The sequence below is a fragment of the Dendropsophus ebraccatus genome, chromosome 5 (assembly GCF_027789765.1).
Source record: "Dendropsophus ebraccatus isolate aDenEbr1 chromosome 5, aDenEbr1.pat, whole genome shotgun sequence".
NCBI lineage: Eukaryota > Metazoa > Chordata > Amphibia > Anura > Hylidae > Dendropsophus > Dendropsophus ebraccatus.
In genome coordinates this window covers 48677475-48697488 of record NC_091458.1, presented here as the reverse complement: position 1 = coordinate 48697488, position 20014 = coordinate 48677475, and the positions used below count along the sequence as shown (strand labels likewise).

The 20014-nt window shown below is 41.2% G+C and overlaps 1 protein-coding gene across 3 annotated transcripts in view; it reads left to right on the top strand.

Annotated features, from left to right (window-relative positions):
* The window catches only part of CCDC65 (coiled-coil domain containing 65), a 57734-nt gene extending 44441 nt beyond the window's left edge, over window positions 1-13293 (top strand). For all 3 annotated transcript variants that reach the window (XM_069972144.1, XM_069972143.1, XM_069972145.1), the window contains exons 5-9: window positions 6893-7031; window positions 8483-8680; window positions 11069-11287; window positions 11975-12127; window positions 12832-13293. In XM_069972144.1, the coding sequence (XP_069828245.1) occupies window positions 6893-7031; window positions 8483-8680; window positions 11069-11287; window positions 11975-12127; window positions 12832-13149 (1027 nt within the window). In that variant the 3' untranslated portion in view covers window positions 13150-13293. The remainder of the gene's footprint in view (window positions 1-6892; window positions 7032-8482; window positions 8681-11068; window positions 11288-11974; window positions 12128-12831) is intronic.
* Window positions 13294-20014: the final 6721 nt, after the last annotated feature.

The following is a 20014-nucleotide window of genomic DNA, read 5'->3' as shown; positions in this document are numbered from 1 at the left end:
ACACTGTTTTTAACTATGAGGGCCCATTTGGAGCCCTTATGGTTAAATACTGTACATGGGTACAAGAGCGAATTACCTTTTGCTTAACCCTTTATGTTCTGCAGTGTGTAAGTGACCCTAAGTTAAAAAGACAAGGAAATATCTTTTTTACAGCTGGTGCACTGATAACCCCAGACCTCTGCATGGAGCTCTGCACATTTTCCTACTTGATAGGTCAGGGGTTATCAGTGCAGTGAAGCAGAGATCTCTTTGTCTTCTGCTTATTAACCCTTTTTTGTGTTGCAGCATGTAGGTAAACATTAGGTCACTTACACACTGCGGTACATAAGGGGTTCAGCAGAAAGACAGGATGGGTCTTATCTTCTGCCCCGGGCCCCTCTCCTGCACGGGCCCCATAGCAGCTTCCTACCCTGCCTCTATGGTAGCTACGCCACTGCTCGGAGGCTTGTAGTCTGTTGTTGCACTTCAGTCATGGTTCAGCCTTCTCCAGTTTCTCCTATGAAAAAGAGTCTTTCTACATGTTTGCCTGGCCCTGGACAGCTTTTCTTTCAAGGCAAAAGTGGTTGTGTTCACATTAGAGTCATCACGTCCTTCCTCATTTTTAACAAAGCAGTGACAATTGCGACTGATCTCTTTTTTGATGGATCCACTGACATGGGTTGGGTATGTTTGATGTCAAGAATAACATCAAAATACTAAAATGCTTGATGGGAAACCTTGATGGAGACCCTAAATAAAAGTGTGAACAAACAAGCCTGAAATAATCATGTTTTCCCCACCTTATACTAGTACCACCCCTGTTCTCAGGTTGTCCACAGGTGTGTGGTATTACAGTTTAGCTCCATTCACTTCAAGGGAACTAAGACACAAAAACCACACCCAAACTGTTTCTGGAAGAAGTTGGACATATTTTTGTAAGCCTGAAAAAACCACTGTACAAACCCACACACCGTATACACAGCAGATACGCAACAAATACGCAGCAAATACGCAGCAGATTTGATGGTTTAGATTTGATGCTGTGTTCAGTTATTTATGGGCCTATTACACGGGTCGTTAGAGGAGCAAACGAGCGCTCTCAGCGCTCGTTTGCTCATCGTTCGCCGCTCGCTGCCGCCGCTACCCAGCGCGGCAGCAGCGAGCGGGTGAGTGCGGGAGGGGCGGCGGGGAGCTGCAAGGGGGCTGCCCGGGTGATCGCTGATCGTCCGGGCAGCCCATATGATATAGCAGCGTCTGCTGCCGACGCTCCTATTCAATGGAGCGACGACGGCAGCAGATCGCTGCTATATCAGTCGCTTGTTTTTCAACATGTTGAAAAACAAGCGACTGCACCGATCAGCCGACATGAACGATGTCGGCTGATCGTTGCACTCTATTCCACGGGATGATTATCGTCCGTAGCGGCCGATATCGTCCGAATACGAACGATAATCATTCCGTGGAATAGGGCCTTTAGATCTAATCTGCTGCGTATTTGCTGCATATTTGCTGCGTATTTGCTGCGTATCGCAGCAGTAAATACGCTGCGTATACGGTGTGTGGGTTTATACCCTGAGGGTATAAACCCACACACCGTATACACAGCGTATTTACTGCTGCAATACGCAGCAGATTAGATCTAAATAACTGAACACAGCATCAAATCTAAACCATCAAATCTGCTGCGTATTTGTTGCGTATCTGCTGCGTATACGGTGTGTGTTTGTACCCTGAAGGACATGGTATTATTTTCAGATTTTTTTTTTCTTTGATGAGTTGTATTTTAAGTGGCACAATTCTGAGGTACATATAATGTGCTGAATATGGTGGGAAATAACAAACTTATCTAGATTTAAATAAGTACAAGAGTGGTCAGAATAGAAACAACTATCAGATCTGAAAAAAGTAGTAGCCTAATTTATCAAATTGGTTGCCTTGTGGCCCATAGCAGTCAATCAATGTACAGTATTTATTGTTCCAGAGTAGCTCAGAAATATACTCTGAGCTCCAATTGGCTACGGTGGGGACAAGACCCATGACTCTTTCTAAGGAATCATTTAGTCTGTGTCACATGATTCTTCTCAGAGAAGCTCCCTAGCTGAGGGGGATTATGTGGTACACCATGTGACGTAACAGAACCAGCTACAGTAGTACCTTGGTTTAAGAGTAATTTGGATTGACAGCGTTTTGCAAGAAGAGCTCACAGTTTTTCAAAATTGAGACTTGGTTTAAGAGCATTGCTTTGGTTTAAGAGCTACCTGTACTGGGTGGGAGGGGAATGGTCTGCATAGCGTGGCCTACAGCACTGTACTCTAACCCAGGAAGTCTCCCTCACCTTCCAAATCATAGCAGCTCCACTTCAGGCTGGGGCTTGCATCAGAGGACAGGACTGTGGAGGTAATTCTAGCCTGTTGTACTACGCTACTGCATTATGGGGATCTGCAGCTCCATCCTGTATCTACAAACTTCTGCTGTTTTTCAGGTTTATGTACTTACTATACATTATATACCACATGCTGATTGCTGTACTCTACTGTACTGTAACTTATAATATGACACATTCAGCTGTTTCTCATTGTTTGTTTCATTAGTTTTACATAGAAACATAGAAGATTGTCGGCAGAAAAAGACCACTGGGTCCATCTAGTCTGCCCTTTTAGTATTTTCTTTCTTATTATCTTAGGATAGATATATGTCTATCCCAGGCGTGTTTAAATTCTGTTATTGTAGATTTACCAACCACCTCTGCTGGAAGTTTGTTCCAGGTATCTACTACTCTTTCAGTAAAATAATATTTTCCCCCAACTAACCTCTCACTGTGTCCTCTTGTTCTTCAGCTCAGTTTTCTACTAAAAACACTCCCCTCTTGAACCTTATTTAGTCCCTTAACATACTTAAAGGTTTCAATCATGTCCCCCCTTTCCCGTCTTTCCTCCAGACTATACAGATTCAAATATTTAAGTCTTTCCTGATATGGTTTATGCCTCACACCCTCCACCATTTTTGTAGCCCGTCTTTGGACCCGTTCTATTTTATCAATGTCCTTTTTTAGGTGAGGTCTCCAGAACTGGACACAGTATTCCAGATGTGGCCTGAATGTTATTCAGAATAAAAAATGATTATTTTTGTGGCATGGAACCAATTGTCTGCATTTCTATGATTTCTTATGGGAAAATTTGCTTTGGTTTAAGAGTGGATTTGGATTACAAGCACGGTCCCGGAACAAATTATGCTCGTAATCCAAGGTACCGCTGTATATCCTGTATGCCCCCTGTTTGTTACTTTGGGGAGGCTGCAGAGGAATAAAATGACACTTAGTAGTGTAGCTGTATTAGGGAATAACATTGATTTCCCAATACCAAGAGGTCTGTCATAGTGCTGGGTTAGTAAGCAGTTAGACAGCAAATGCCCATTAGGAATGCTATTGTGAATTAAAGGGCTTTCCCAAGAATTAAAGTTATTCCCTATCCACAGGATAGAGGATTACTTGCTGATCATTGGGGGATCTGATCAATGGGATTACCACTGTTTACAAGAAAAGAGATCATATGTCTTCTGAGTGAATGGAGTAGTAGCGTTCTACCGTAACTGCATTAATTCAGGGAACATTTCACTTCTGTTCAAGTGGCCATTAAGGGTCCCAATGATTGGACCCCCATAGATCAACCAGTTATCCCCTATTCTGTGGTGACAATATAGCTAACCATTGTAGTGTGTTTAGCACCCCTCTATTCATACACTGAAATCTGATGATATGGCTTCCAGGATTTTAGGGAGTATACATAAAGATGTGCTGAAGACTGCTCCGCAATATTGATTACCCTAGTTCAGGAAGGAGGTATCTATAAATATTGTACTGCCTATGCATTTCCTGCTACAGTCATTTTTGATCTCTGAGTCATAATGGTTTCCTAAAGCATTTACATTCATAGGCATTATATATTGATTTTTGTTTAAGTGCAAAATTGCCTTCATATATTTTTTTTGATAGTAGTAATTTTACTTGGTAAGCCAGTACCAAAGTATGGGTATGTGCTGACACCTAGTGGAAACGCGGTGTTCTACTATAGCAGGATTCATGATCTGAAGCCATAAAGTGCATTATACCATTATAACCACCTACTTAATACCTTGAGAGTCCCTCTGCTTTCTCTGTTGTGCTATGGACCACATCATATACAGTAGTACCTTGGTTTTCGAACTTAATTGGTTTAAGAACCGAGCAGTTTAAGAACCGAGCAGTGTCTTTCCATAGAAAATAATGTAATCGTGTTTAATTGGTTCCAGTACCAACCAATAATTACCTACAGTACCCATATATTACATTGAAAAGTGCCAGTTTAATCTATACAGCACAGGACAGCACTATATTGTACAGGACATTACAGAACAGCACTATACTGTACAGGACATTACAGAACAGCACTATACTGTACAGGACATTACAGTACATTACAGAACAGCACTATATTATACAGGACATTACAGAACAGCACTATACTGTACAGGACATTGCAGAACAGCACTATATACTGTACAGTACATTACAGAACAGCACTATACTGTACAGTACATTACAGAACAGCACTATATTGTACAGGACATTACAGAGCAGCACTATATACTGTACAGTACATTACAGAACAGCACTATACTGTACAGGACATTACAGAACAGCACTATACTGTACAGGACATTACAGTACATTACAGAACAGCACTATATTATACAGGACATTACAGAACAGCACTATACTGTACAGGACATTGCAGAACAGCACTATACTGTACAGGACATTACAGTACATTACAGAACAGCACTATATTATACAGGACATTACAGAACAGCACTATATTATACAGGACATTACAGAACAGCACTATATTGTACAGGACATTACAGAACAGTACTATATTGTACAGTACATTACAGAACAGCACTATACTGTACAGGACATTACAGTACATTACAGAACAGCACTATATTATACAGGACATTACAGAACAGCACTATACTGTACAGGACATTACAGAACAGCACTATATACTGTACAGTACATTACAGAACAGCACTATACTGTACAGTACATTACAGAACAGCACTATATTGTACAGTACATTACAGAACAGCACTAAATACTGTACAGTACATTACAGTACATTACAGAACAGCACTATACTGTACAGGACATTACAGTACATTACAGAACAGCACTATATTATACAGGACATTACAGAACAGCACTATACTGTACAGGACATTACAGAACAGCACTATATACTGTACAGTACATTACAGAACAGCACTATACTGTACAGTACATTACAGAACAGCACTATATTGTACAGTACATTACAGAACAGCACTAAATACTGTACAGTACATTACAGTACATTACAGAACAGCACTATACTGTACAGTACATTACAGAACAGCACTATACTGTACAGTACATTACAGAACAGTACTATATTGTACAGTACATTACAGAACAGCACTATACTGTACAGTACATTACAGAACAGCACTATATTGTACAGTACATTACAGAACAGCACTAAATACTGTACAGTACATTACAGTACATTACAGAACAGCACTATACTGTACAGTACATTACAGAACAGCACTATACTGTACAGTACATTACAGAACAGTACTATATTGTACAGTACATTACAGAACAGCACTATACTGTACAGGACATTACAGAACAGCACTAAATACTGTACAGTACATTACAGTACATTACAGAACAGCACTATACTGTACAGGACATTACAGTACATTACAGAACAGCACTATATTATACAGGACATTACAGAACAGCACTATACTGTACAGGACATTACAGAACAGCACTATATACTGTACAGTACATTACAGAACAGCACTATACTGTACAGTACATTACAGAACAGCACTATATTGTACAGTACATTACAGAACAGCACTAAATACTGTACAGTACATTACAGTACATTACAGAACAGCACTATACTGTACAGTACATTACAGAACAGCACTATACTGTACAGTACATTACAGAACAGTACTATATTGTACAGTACATTACAGAACAGCACTATACTGTACAGTACATTACAGAACAGCACTATATTGTACAGTACATTACAGAACAGCACTAAATACTGTACAGTACATTACAGTACATTACAGAACAGCACTATACTGTACAGTACATTACAGAACAGCACTATACTGTACAGTACATTACAGAACAGTACTATATTGTACAGTACATTACAGAACAGCACTATACTGTACAGGACATTACAGAACAGCACTATACTGTACAGGACATTACAGAACAGCACTATATTGTACAGTACATTTTACACAAAAACTATTCAACACAACCAGCACTTATAGCACAGTAGTCACCAACTCCTCACTCATCCTTTACTGTATAGTGCCTCCCCACCCAAGCACTGTAACAGATGGGAGATAGTGGTGCACTGACTGTACTACTACCATACTGTATATACACTTCAGCAGTCTTATACAGTGCTGTACTGTATGTAAAGCCTCACCAGTGCTAAACTCACGAGGTACAACCCACCATCCACACTCCCAAAAACGTTCAGATACCGAGTACTTCAAGACCTGGTGCCCGAAAAGTGAGAACCGAGCACGGTTTGAGAACCAAAGCAACCTTTTCTTGAGAGTTTGAGTTCCAAGCAGTTTGAGAACCAAGGTACCACTGTACTTGGTGCAAGACCAGGCAGATCACCGGGTTTTGTCAACTGTCGACAGTTTGTAGGTTTTTACATCCATCATAGTAGTAGCACATTAGGCTTCCTGGGAAGAAAGCTTTATTACTTTTTCATAGTGCTAAGTCTGAAATGTCTCTACTTTTCTCCTCTTGACTACAAACAATTGTCTTACACAGAAATATGATCATTGAGCAGTCCGAGAAGGAAATGTCTTATCTACAGAATGTGATGCTAGCGATGGAACAGAATACTCTTGAAAGTGAAAATGAAGCCAAACAAGAATTTCAAAGTATGAGGGATGACATAAAAAACAAGGTAAGTGCAGTGATTCAGGGTATTACCTGGACTATAATGATTTACAGGTAGTAAGTAGCAGCTGAAGGAAAAAAAAGTTGACAAATAAAGAGGCTTCAGGTGTGAGTTTACATGTGACGGTTTTATCATTGTCTTTTTTTTTAATCACAGTAAAATATATTTGACATAATTTACACAAACAAGTTACCACAGTCTGCGGCAATGACGGTATGTGTAACCCTTCCTTAATAATTCTGTGGTCACAGAGAGAAAGGGAAAGCAATAGATTTAGACAAAAAAGATCCAAAATCCAGCCTGCCTACATTTCCCATAGATATAAAATAGTGATGGTAAATCACCAGACTCTGGTCCAGTATATCTTCCCAGTTTACCCATACTGTCTAATTCTGAGACAGAGCAAGCTGGGACATACAGACTTCAAATATGCCAGATTTATCACAGTCCTTCTGATTGATAGATCTGAAACATCTGTAGACTGTCTAGTCTAATGGCCTCCATCAGCCATGGTGTTTAGACACGATGTAATTTACAGTACGTTCAGGTTTGTGAAACCTCAAACATTTGGCATTTGACTCCCGGTGACTGGGGAAGATAGATGCAGCCCTGGGAAAACTCAGATACAGCCTATGTATCCATGTTTTCCAGGCAGCCCTATAGCTGCAGCCATCTTTTCCAGCCACTGGGAGTCATATGCAGAGTGTTCGGGGTTTTGCAAGCTTACTGTAAATTTGCTCAACTCTAATGATGATCACCACTTGTTTACTGAGCCTTCACAAGACCTAAGAAGATAGGAGTTGGGCTTGATGGAAAATCCTGCCAGACACCTTTGTTCTCAGAGAGATAAGCCACAGCCATTGCTCCGTGGCTGCAGTTTAAACCTTCTCATAGAGAACACAGAAACTCTCAGCTATGTTTATGTGGAGGACGGTGGGCAGACAGAAACGATAACTGATTGTTCGCCCGTCAGTTATTGAAGGCGTAATGCCACTATAAAGGTTACACTTAATATCTAAGATCCATATTTAGACCCCTTTTAAAGTTGCATTATAGACTTTTGCTTGTGGTACATTCAAAACCAAAATTGTGGCACAACAAACTTAGTAAATGTGGGCCACGGTGTACTGTCTTGTCTGAGCTTCTGTAGACTAAGCACTCCCATCTCCAATTCTTGTTTCATGGGATTTTATTGCAACCACCTGCACAAATGGTACAATGGTACTTTGCAAAATATTGGGTTTGGGACCATTCCTCTCTTAGCATCACACATCGAAGATAAGACAAACTTCTTGTTACTTCTTTGCTTGTTTTGTTGTTTTGTTTCTGTATACAAAATCTAAAAACATAAAAAAGAAAAAAATAAATTCTTATCCCAAGTGTGAACCCCTTTGCCCGCCAACCTTCAATAAAGTTCATTGTATAATTAAAACTTCTTTTCCTTTTGGGTTTGACAGAGTTTAGAGGAGAAACATTCCCTTCGAGTAATTCTGGAGGGAACGGTGGAGGACCTGTGGAAACAGTTCCAGCAAGCCTTGAAGAACTACACAAATGCCACAGAGGACCGCAAAATTGCATTTGAAACCTTAAAAGCAAAAGATGAAAAAAGCGCTGAGGAAATTGCTTATCAGATGAAAAAGCTTCAGAAGATTCAGGTAACTTATTATTACCTATTATAATTTAGAACACATTAACAGTATATTACACAGGTTTCTAAAACTTACTAAGGACATAGAGTCCTAAAATGATACTGCATCAGAGTTAAAGGGCTCTACCTGCTTTCTTCTAGAAATAGCGCCACTCTTGTGGCTTACCCTGGATTTGCAGCTCAGCTTCATTTCTGTGAATGGAACTGAGCTACATTACTACAGACAGCCCATGGACAAAGGTGGAGATGTTTCTTTATTTAACAAACCCTTTTCAACTCAATTCCCTTTCAAATCTGACACAGTGATAGGAAAGTGTTTATTAAAGGGGTTGTCTAGGCGAAATGTTTTTTTTTTTCTAATTAATTTCAAGTTGGTGGTACAGTTACTCTTCATGCCCCCTTACTATTATCAATATCATGGAGCTTTTGTCCCTGCTGCACAACGTTTCACATGTATCAATGTGATGTCATAGGCCTGCTTATCCAACCTGTGGCTGCAGTGATGTCTCATCATAACATATTTGTTTGTATAATAGAATATCATACATATACTTATACCCTTTGGATTAGTGCTATGTACTGCACTAATCTTTATCGGCTGCAGGAACGTTCTTTTTTTAACATTGACTTGCAGGCACCGTCAGGTATACCTGCAAATCAATTAACCATTCAGTCCAATGTAAAGTGCGGATGCCGCTACATTTTGCATTGTGTGAACAGCTATTATTTCCGGACGCTGCTCATTGAACAGCGTCCTAAAATAATAGGCATGTACATTTTAACGCCTGTTCTAAAGAACCGCCTTAAAATAGCGATGTGTGAACACAGCAGGCGGCACTGCATTGACTTCAATGCAATGCCGCTCCTGCTGTAAAGAACGGACACTGATTCCATTGCAGTCTTTACTAAAAAAAACTACTGTTAACATAGCCTTACAGTGAATTAAAAGAATAAGTAGGATGTTTTGCCGATGGGGAATGAAGTGCAATGTCACTCACTCCCCCGGAAGTATCTCTGGATTGCAGTGGGTCTCAGGAGTAAGACCTGGTGCCAGTAACTTAGAACATGTCTGAAGACATGCTTTTATTCTTTTTCAGTAGAAATTGACAAATCACAGACTTTATAATATATGCACCACTTGTCAATTTCCATTAGAAGAATTTCTGCAGCATGCAGATGAGATTTGCTCAAATCTCATGCACTTGCTGCTACTGTTTTCTGCTGCAGATCTGGATTTGACCTATCTGGACAGTGAAATGCCAGTAAGGATCACATGATTGATGCCATGTTTAGCCCTATTCAGTTAGTCCATAAATGCATTACAAAAGACTGATTCAGAGACTAAACTATTCTGCTGTGCAGACAGGAGTCAACTGTGCCAATATAAGAGCATAATTTTAAATACTTGTATATTTGAAAATTGTTTGATCGCCTATTCTATAAACTTATGGATAAAAACTGTAATACCACACAGTTGAGAGATACTTTTTTATGGTTGCGAATAAGCTGCCGTTTCCTGTGGAAAATGAGATACCAACATATGCCTGCCTAGGCCAGGACTACAAAGCATGACCAGAATCATGTGACTCCACCACTCACGCAGTTGGCCATAACCATGACCCTGCAGTCGCAGGAAATCCTTAGTGCCGGTTTCCTGAAAACCTGTGTTTTATTAATCTGTTAATAATTGGTCAGTTTGGTCACTGGGGGGCGGAACTACAGCCTTCATTGCACCGATATCCCCTCCGTCCAACCCTCTTATGAATATTCATTCAGCACTCTGCAGTGATGAGCAGACAGAGTGACATCACTGCAAAGCAACACCTTAGTATTCAGGAGGAGGGCATGGCTGGACGGGGCAGATCAATGAGGCTGTGACTTAACCACCCAATTAACATATTAATAAAACACAGTATTTCATGGCTCTGAGGATGAAGGTAAGAAACCGACCTATGAATGCCTAACTGCAGGTTAGAGTCTTCTTTTAGCCTTTTTCAGGCACCTAGTGGTCTCTGTGTCAGTGAGGTCTTATACATCTTACACCATTATAAAAATTTGACAGATCCTTTGACAGTTTCTTTCACTCTCTAGTTTGTGCCCTTTTGAATTGAAGCCAACTTTGCATGGTTGTATTACTGTGGCCATTACTGAAAGTGGAGGTAAGTTATAAAAAGATATCATAGGACATTTTGGCAAACTGAATATATAGACTTTGAGAAAGTTCTGCGAACAGAGATAAGTGAAGTATCCCATAAAACTTGTAGTAATAAACCTTTCATTTAGGGGATGAAAAACTATTAAATGTATTTACACAATTTTGCTGGAACAAGAGAATCTTTCATAACTGGGATATAGATGAGCAATTAAAGTGCCGACCACTCCTTCTTTTATATAGGAAACCATAACAACCTTGAGGAATAAGATTGCAACTCATGCTCGTGAAGGTGATGAGCAGAACCGGCAACTACGGGAGGATAAGGAAGTGGTGCACAAACAGTTCCAGAAGCTGAAAAACCAGATGAACCAAGCAAGAGCTGCAGAGCACGGCCGCCTCACCACCCTGACTGTGCAGAGCAATGCTTCGCTCAAGCAACTGAACAGAGTTATAGAGAAGGTATTGCCACATTTGCAGACGCACATAAACTGGTGTCAGATAAAATTAGCTACAGGTAAAACTTACAAAGTGTATTTCCCTGTTTTGAATAATGGAGCTTTATAAGCATAAACATTATTAGCAGTAAAGAAGCAATGATCATTGCCAATATAAAACAACATGATCAGACCCAGATACTGACTGTGTTTCTCTAAAAATAAGAGTCAGTCTTAATTTTTTTCCTCATGGCCTTATTTTTGGAGAAATATGGTATGCCCTGTAATAGTTCCCCCCACACTGTATATATCCCCCTAGGCAGTCCCCACACTTTTTATCACCCTCCCCCTCTGTAGTTGCCCCATGTACCCTCCATCCCCCATATTTAATGTCCCCTACTGTGCACCTGCTTATCACTCCTGTTGATCAGGTTGGGGTGTGGTATAACAAGTCTGGCACTGATTTGCTGCCACTCTTCGGTCCTAAAGCACAAAATGACAGGTGAGTGGGGTTTCAGGGATTTTTGTAGCGCACCGCATTAGTAAATGTGGGGAAGCAAGAAAAAAAACTGAAAATGACTGGCAGCGGCCATTGGCTCTTGTTTTCTGACCTGTTTTTTGTACCATGTTTTTACCATGAAAAAGTATTTTAAAGAAATGTTTGCCTGTTGAATTCTTCTAAATAAGATGTCATTGCTTGTCCTATGAGCAGGGAGAGCAGATTCTGCGCTTGGCTGAAATGTGTCGGAAACTGGAAACTGAGGAAGAGAAAGTCCTGCCATTCTACCCATCCTCCTTAAGTGATGCAGAGAGGGAGGAGGCTGAGAGAGCCAGCATGGAGAAGCCTTCTGAGCAGCTGGCACAGGTCAGTAACAGTGTACGCTACTGGCTACAAAGCTTACAACTTTTACACTGATTAGATTATAGTACATGCAACACCTTAAACATCATACAGACTAAGTACAGCTTGTCATGGAGCCAAGAAAACAGCTAAACATAGTCCGATAACAAGATGGGAAAACCCCCAGATCTCAAACTGGTTGATCATCTGTAGAATGAGCTATAAAAGCAAGCCCAAGGATTTATAGGATCTGCTGCTACCATGTAGGTGGCAGAGACCACAGGACTATATGCATCTATATATGTAATAAAGCGCTCAGTCTGAAAGAAGCCTCCCTGAGAAGGAGCATTTTCACAGCAATTTTATAACCCAGTGTGATCAGCAGGACAGACCATCAGATGTAACAATACCTTATTGTTTTTTTGTACTCAACACATAATCCAGTTGGAATCTCATTAAGAAGACCACCTTGAGTATAGACTTGAACAACACCGGAATAATGTGTTCACTTTGTGGTATACAACTACATAAACAACAGCACATGAGGCATAAAGCTGACGTTTTCTTATACTGTTGTATGATATTATTAATATATAAAAACGTATACAGCAGATATTGGGGGGGGGGGTAGAAAATTAAATTATTTTACTGTATATTTACTGGACCTATCGAGTTATGTCTCAACTATAATTCTACAAAAAAGCTTTGATTCCTTCTTTCTCCTTCAGCTGATGTTGGACTACACCGCCTTAGATCAGTTTTGGAAACGGTACAACAAAGTTCTTCTTGAACGCTGGGCACTTGAACGGGAGAAAAACGTTCTTTCTCAAGATAACCAAAAACTCCGCGTTTTGCTGAAGCAGTATCTAGATGGCATCTCTGTAAGTGATGAGGTTCTTACCCAGCACAACCCACTACTAATTCTCAACAACCGCAGCAACTTACCCCAGAAACTTGCCCCACAAGTTCCTGTTACTGACAAGAGGGTTCAGCGTCCTGTCCATAACGTCATTGAAGCTGCTCACGTGGTCAGCCGTACACTGTGACCAGGTTTGTTCTCTACAATTGACTTTGTATTGGGGGCGCGGACTTAACTATATAAGAACTTCTTCACTTTTGGGATTGTGTGATTCATCTTAGATTTGCGAAGCTGTACAATCCCAGTTATTTTCCAGAAAACAGCAGAAAATAAAAACAATTAAAATCTCTCCTTTATTTGGTTGTTTCTCTGTTTACATAAACCTTGCACAACCAGAATAGCAAGTTCGGGTCTATTTACACAGAAAGATTATCTGACAGATTATCTGCCAAAGATTTGAAGCCAAAGCCAGAAACAGACTATAAACGGGGATCAGGTCATAAGGGAAAGACTGAGATTTCTCCTTTTCAGATGCATTCCTGGCTTTGGCTTCAAATCGTTGGCAGATAATTTGTCAGATAATCTTTCCGTGTAAATGGACCCTTAAGTGCTCATTACCTATGGTGGGTTTGGTTGTATATGGCTGTTCATGTCAGTCACTGGTCAGACATGGAGATTTTCTTTTCACTTTACAAAGAAGTTCTAAAGCAGCTGCAGTATGTATTTTACAGCACTTAAACCCATCACCTCCTTCTGAACAAGTAGGGCTTCATTATATGAAATTGAAAACTGAACTCAGTAATAAAACAGAGCACCTACAAAAATCCTCATATATACATTAAAATGAATCAGTTGCAATTCACATTCCAAACTGCTGACACTGTTAGACAGCTGTTAGGTGAAGACACATGATACCCTTTATATAGCCATCTGTGTTTCCATAACTGGCCCAGGCTCACACTAATCATCCATTTTTCAGCACTATTTAATACTAACATCAGACGTTAGTTACAATTTGATAAAAGTGTATAAGCCCACACACCGCTTCAAGGTTCCCAAATCGTGTGGGTCCCTAACCTATAATGACGCAGTGCAGCATGGCGACAATCATTGCTACTTTAGGTTAGAGACCCATGGGAATCAGGAACCCTGAAGCGGTGTTTGGGTTTATACACTCTGATCAAATTGTGACTAACTCCTGATGTTAGTATTAAATAGTGCTGAGAAGCGGATGATCACTGTGAGCCATGTGGATGTGCAGCCGTGTCTGTTCTTTTTCTCCATGGAATTACGTTTTGTATTCTGTCTAGAGATGAGCGAACCTGGAGCATGCTCGAGTCCATCCGAACCCGAACTTTCGGCATTTGATTAGCGGTGGCTGCTGAACTTGGATAAAGCCCTAAGGCTATGTGGAAAACTTGAATATAGTCATTGGCTGTATCCATGTTTTCCAGACAACCTTAGAGCTTTATCCAAGTTCAGCAGCCCCCGCTAATCAAATGCTGAATGTTCGGGTTCGGATGGACTCGAACCAGAACCCGGTTCGCTCATCTCTAATTCTGTCCCTTTCACCCTTTTTGTACCTTGGCCAGCACTCCCCCTACACCCAGGTGTTTTTAATCTGAAATTCTATATAGGGTCTGTACCTAGCTCTCTCCAGTCCTTTGGCTGAGAGAACATGGTGAGCAATTCCACCTGCGTCTGTGTGGCGGCCATCTTTTGCCGCAGTGCAGTGACTGTGGGGTGGTGAGGCCCAGAGGGTTGTCTGGCTGTATTGGGGCTGCTAGATTGCTGGGTTGCTCCCTCCTCCGTGCTGTTTTTGTGGCAATGGCGGTCACCGTGCGCCACTTTAGGATAGGGACTTGGGGTTACTTGGGGTTATACACGCTGATCAAATTGTAACAAACTCCTGATGTTAGTGCTGAGAAGTGGATGGATGATCAGTGTGAGCCATGTGGATGTGCGGCCATGTCTGTTTTTTTTCTCCATGGAATTACAGGCTGATATATGAATGTGTCTCATTGATCTAACAGTGCAGCTGACAAATACACTTTTAACAATTATTATGGTCATGCCAAAATAAAGATGAAGAATAAACTGATCAGCCACAACATTAAAGGGGTTATATCTTGGAATTATTCCTATTGTGGAGCTGTGGGACCATTTTGTCTGCGTTATATTCTTAAAATGTATACTTGCTTTGTGTCACGCTCTGCAAGCAGCTGCGGGGGAAAGGCCCCTCCCGCTCTGTTACTGACTATGCTCTATGGCTATGGGAATCTTGTTATTTTATGCTCTTTGCTTTAATTCAAGGTCTGGACTGGGAGTCTTCGCCAATAGGTAACAGCTAGGAAGATTGGAGACTGATACTATGACTTCTTATGTAGAATGTGTGAACACACCTGTGTCCTCCTTCTTCTCCTACCTTTTCTTCTACATATGTATTGCCATTAGCATCACTGCCCTACTCTATCATTAGAATCAGTCCTCACAGGAGGGAGAAAGTGTAAGGCTGAGTTTTCATATATATCCGGTGGTCCTGCATCCTTCTTTTGTGACAACTGGTGCCAGTGATGGCAGAAATGCATCAGTTGTCCTATCCTTCAAGGCCGGACGGCAGAACGCTGCAAGCAAAGGCCGGACGGCACAACGCTGCAAGTGAAGGCTGGACGGCAGAATGCTTCAAGCGAAGGCCGGACGGCAGCGTTCTGATATACGGCATGTTCGTTAGCACTATTACCACGCTGGTTGCTTTAAACTGCCCCATTAAAATAAATAGAATCAGTTCAAAGATCTGTTTACCTCCCGATCTTTGGGTAAGTGTAAACCTGGCCTAATAAAGTATTAGGAACGGGCTGAACATGTCATTTTCTATTATACACTTTAATTTCGAAAGTCACATAATTGTGCTCAACCTGCGTAAAACCTGCATAGAAAGAGTGTTGACATTTCTTTTTTTGAAAATTAAGTGCTCTTCTTCCTGAGGCCTTTCCAAATGAAAAGATTAAAGTAAAGATGAAGAAGCCTTTCCGATAAGCCAGTAATAAGATGACAAGAGACAAAAATCTTAATACAGTACAGGCTTATCCAAAACGACTCTGAACTCTTATAACGTGCCACATTTTCCTATTAAACGCAGACTAAAGAAGCAGCAAACTTATTAAATCATATTTGTTTGAGCAAGTTCCCCTGTAATATAGAGCACATAACATGCACTATGAGGATTCATTTCAGTGATTTCTATGCAACAAAAACCAGTTTATACTGAAACAGTGCCGAAATCATTTGAAAATAATGGGTATTCAGGTAGCTTTATTAATAATTAATAATATTTAATTTAATATGCAGATGGAGCCGCCTTCAATAAGAGTGTGGCGGTGTGACCTCAAGGTACCACATTCTAGACAAGGTGTGAGTAGGGATGTCCTGCTGTACATTTGCAGGGCTGGGTACATGGCTAAGTAAGGAATAAACCACTGTGCACTTCACCACTACAGACAGAAGTCTGGCATTTGACAGGCGTTTCAGCTCCTGTACATACTTTGCTTGGCACGCTTTCCCAGTTTAGGCTATGTTTACACTTGGTAAGAGACCAGCCAGTCTCAGAAAAAATCTTCCGCCGGATGATCTTTAGCGCCACTGAGTTCTGATGCAGGTGTATCCTCGCACACCCACATCAGAACTCCCCACTGCACACAATAGAGCGTGCGGCCGATGCTGCACGCTCCATAGTGTGAACTGATAGGGTTTTTCTGCGGCTGCCATTCAGTGAATAGCGGTCTCAGAAAACTGACATGTCAGCTTCTCGCTGTGCCGCTAGGGAGACACATGGTACACTCCGGCCGGGATTCCCTCAGCCTGCAGCACTACGTAAGTATCGCGGAAATCACGGCTGTTGTAACAACGGCTGTGATTTCTGCGGAACTTACATAGTGTGAATATAGCCTTAGGCTATGTTCACACTACGTAAAAGTACGGCGGTTGTTGCCATCGGCAACAACGGACGTACTTTGCACGTTGTGGAACAATGCCTATCGTTCTATGGGATCCTGGCCGGAGCGTATACACATCGTGTACGCTCCGTCCGGGATCCCGTGCAGCGCCGCAAAAAACTGACATGTCAGTTTTCTGCGGCCGCAATTCATTGATTGCTCCGGCTGCTTACTTCACTGTGTGCTATGGGAGGTTCTGATGCGCCCGCATCAGAACCCTGTGGCCAAAAGAACGTCCGGTCTCATACGTAGTGTGAACATAGCCTTATAGTGCATCTTGACTTCCCTATTGACTAAATAAATCTTGAGCATTTCTGGCACAAAACGTATGTTGTGCATATGTAATCCACACCGTGTGTGCTGATATTTTCTGCTGCTACAGTAAATGATGCAGCTTTCCTATGGGGAAATTCCATATACTCCACATGACCCTACCCTAACAGTGATGTGAAACCACAGAAAATTATGTTGGATGCAACTACTGGTGGTGCTACATGGACAGACAACTTTGCTTCTTAAAGGGGTTGTCCAGGCTTATAGAAACATGGCTACCTCTTTCCAGAAACAAAGTGAATGGAGCAAAATTGTAATACCACACACAACCTAGGGGGTGGCACTGTTTTTGAAAGAAAGTATCTCTATTTGTGTTCAGCTAAAAATTGTAAAGTGAACACTTGTAGGTGATGCATACCAGGTACAGTATTTTTTCAGTGCTAGATGCTTTCTAGCTGACCTACATTAGGGTTGAACATTGATCTGTGCTTTTAGCTTAGCCACAACACCTACAAGGAGGCTGATCACCAGCGCCTATCAGGTCAGTTAACCGACTGCACACTGATACTTTATGATCTAGCCAGTTATCTGCTTGCAGTGTAGCAGAGTGTGTAAACATACGTGCATTGATACATACAGTGTTACCATTAGCGCGGAACAGTACCTTAATATACAATGTATCACTATCTCCCTCTTTGGCTGGCAGATAGCTAAAAAAACTTAGTATGTTGCTGCACTCATCTTTCCAGGGATTCTGATGAGCAGCGAATGTATAATTCTGTTATGATTTCATCAACAATTTGACCTCTGATTAACCCTCTTAGCATTAGAAAGAAGCTACAAAGTTGCAGATAAAGCCTGCCAGGGACTTGTTTACATCAGCTGTCTCAAAAAGGAGGGAGATACGAAAAGAACAGCTCACACACAGTTTTTTGTGTCTTCACCAGAAAGTAGCAGCTCAGAACTGGGGAAAGGAGACAGACAAGGAAAAAGTTGTGGGGAAAAAGGGACCTTACTAAATGGTTGGGGCACGTAAAGAGTGCTACAGTGTAAGGCTGGGTTCACACTACGTATATTTCAGTCAGTATATTTCAGTCAGTATTGCAACCAAAACCAGGAGTGGATTAAAAACACAGAAAGGATCTGTTCCCACAATGTTGAAATTGAGTGGATGGCTGCCATATAACAGTAAATAACGGCCATTATTTCAATATAACAGCCGTTGTTCTAAAATAACAGCAAATATTTGCCATTAAATGGCGGCCATCAACATTGTGTGAACAGATGCTTTCTGTGTTTTTAATCCATTCCTGGTTTTGGTTGCAATACTGACTGAAATATACGTAGTGTGAACCCAGCCTCAATGGAGAAGTTGTATACAACTGGCTAGTGAGCAATATTGAAGAAAGATACAGCAACCGAGCCTAAAGCTACAGACTACTAAGTGGGGTTCTCGCCTCAAAGATTTTTCTTATTGGCCCTGATGGATTTTCAGGGTCTGGGCCAGGGGAAAAGACCACCCCAAATAGACTTTTCAGCCTGTCTCACGAAAACCGCTGTGTTTGTAATTTTGTGATGGTATGTACTTTTTTTTTCTTTCCCTGTATACCTTTGGTTTGAGGTTTGGTTGCTATATCTTGCTTCTATTTTGCTTGATGGCTAGTTATATAGTTCTATAGATCATAATAGAACACTGCAGGGCTGAATAAGAAGCCTTACAGTCAATTGTCTTCAGTCCTTCCTCAGACGTTCTGAGGAAGGCTTAGGGTAGAGGGGGATACAGTCTCGCCCCACCTGCCATTTAGATAGAGGGGGGTGCTACACTCAGTCCCCCAAAAAACATGTATCCCCCCTCTGCCCTCAGCCTCCCTGGTGCACACTTGTGTGTCTGAAGGCAGGTGGCTGTAAGGCTGCTTATATAGCCCTTTAGTGTTCTATTATGATGTCACACCTATTATGATGTCATAGACAAGTGGACAGTTGCATGGAGCTTTAGCCACACAGTTTAAAAAGAGAAGTTGCATATAACTAGTTAGCGAGCAACATTAAAGCAAAATACAGCAACCATGCGTGAAGCCACAGACTAAGGGGAAGATTTTGAGTGTCTGGGCCAGGGGAAAAGCCCACCATAAATTGAATTATCAGCCTTTCTGAAGACAGCTGCTGTGTTTGCTATTTTGTAATGGTATGTACTTTTTTAATTTCTTCACATACCGTTGGGTTGGTTTGGCCGTTACTAATATTGGGACACTATGGATGGGTAGTTTGTATACAGGTAGGGAAGGTGCTAGAAAAGTAAGGCAAATAAGACATTAGTCTAGCAATTCTGTGAAGACAAGTAGTAGTGGAGGTCGTCATCTAAAGAAGAGTCATAGAGCTCCTGTGTAGAACTGCTAGTTACCATTATACCGTACAGTGACTGTACTGTGGAGGTAATAGTCAGAGTGAGGCAGTATTATATGTTCCCTGTATAGTGGTAATATTGGTCGTGGATCAGTAACAGTATAGTTAGATTTGCTCCAGCAAATAAGCCAATTATAAATATGTTTGTTGTGTTCAGATTTACCATTATATGTGATACAGCTGATGTATGGTAATGGGATAACAGGGAAGTGAGAACTGAATTTCCCCTTTTATACCCAGCAAAGAAATCTCCAAAGTGGAGAGGAAGTATACCAGCTGTACGTGTACTTCCCAAATGTAAAAGGGGAGGTTCGCCAAGTATCATAACCCTACACAATAACCGTAAATATCAGGAATACCGACGCGTAATGTTCTCCAAATAAA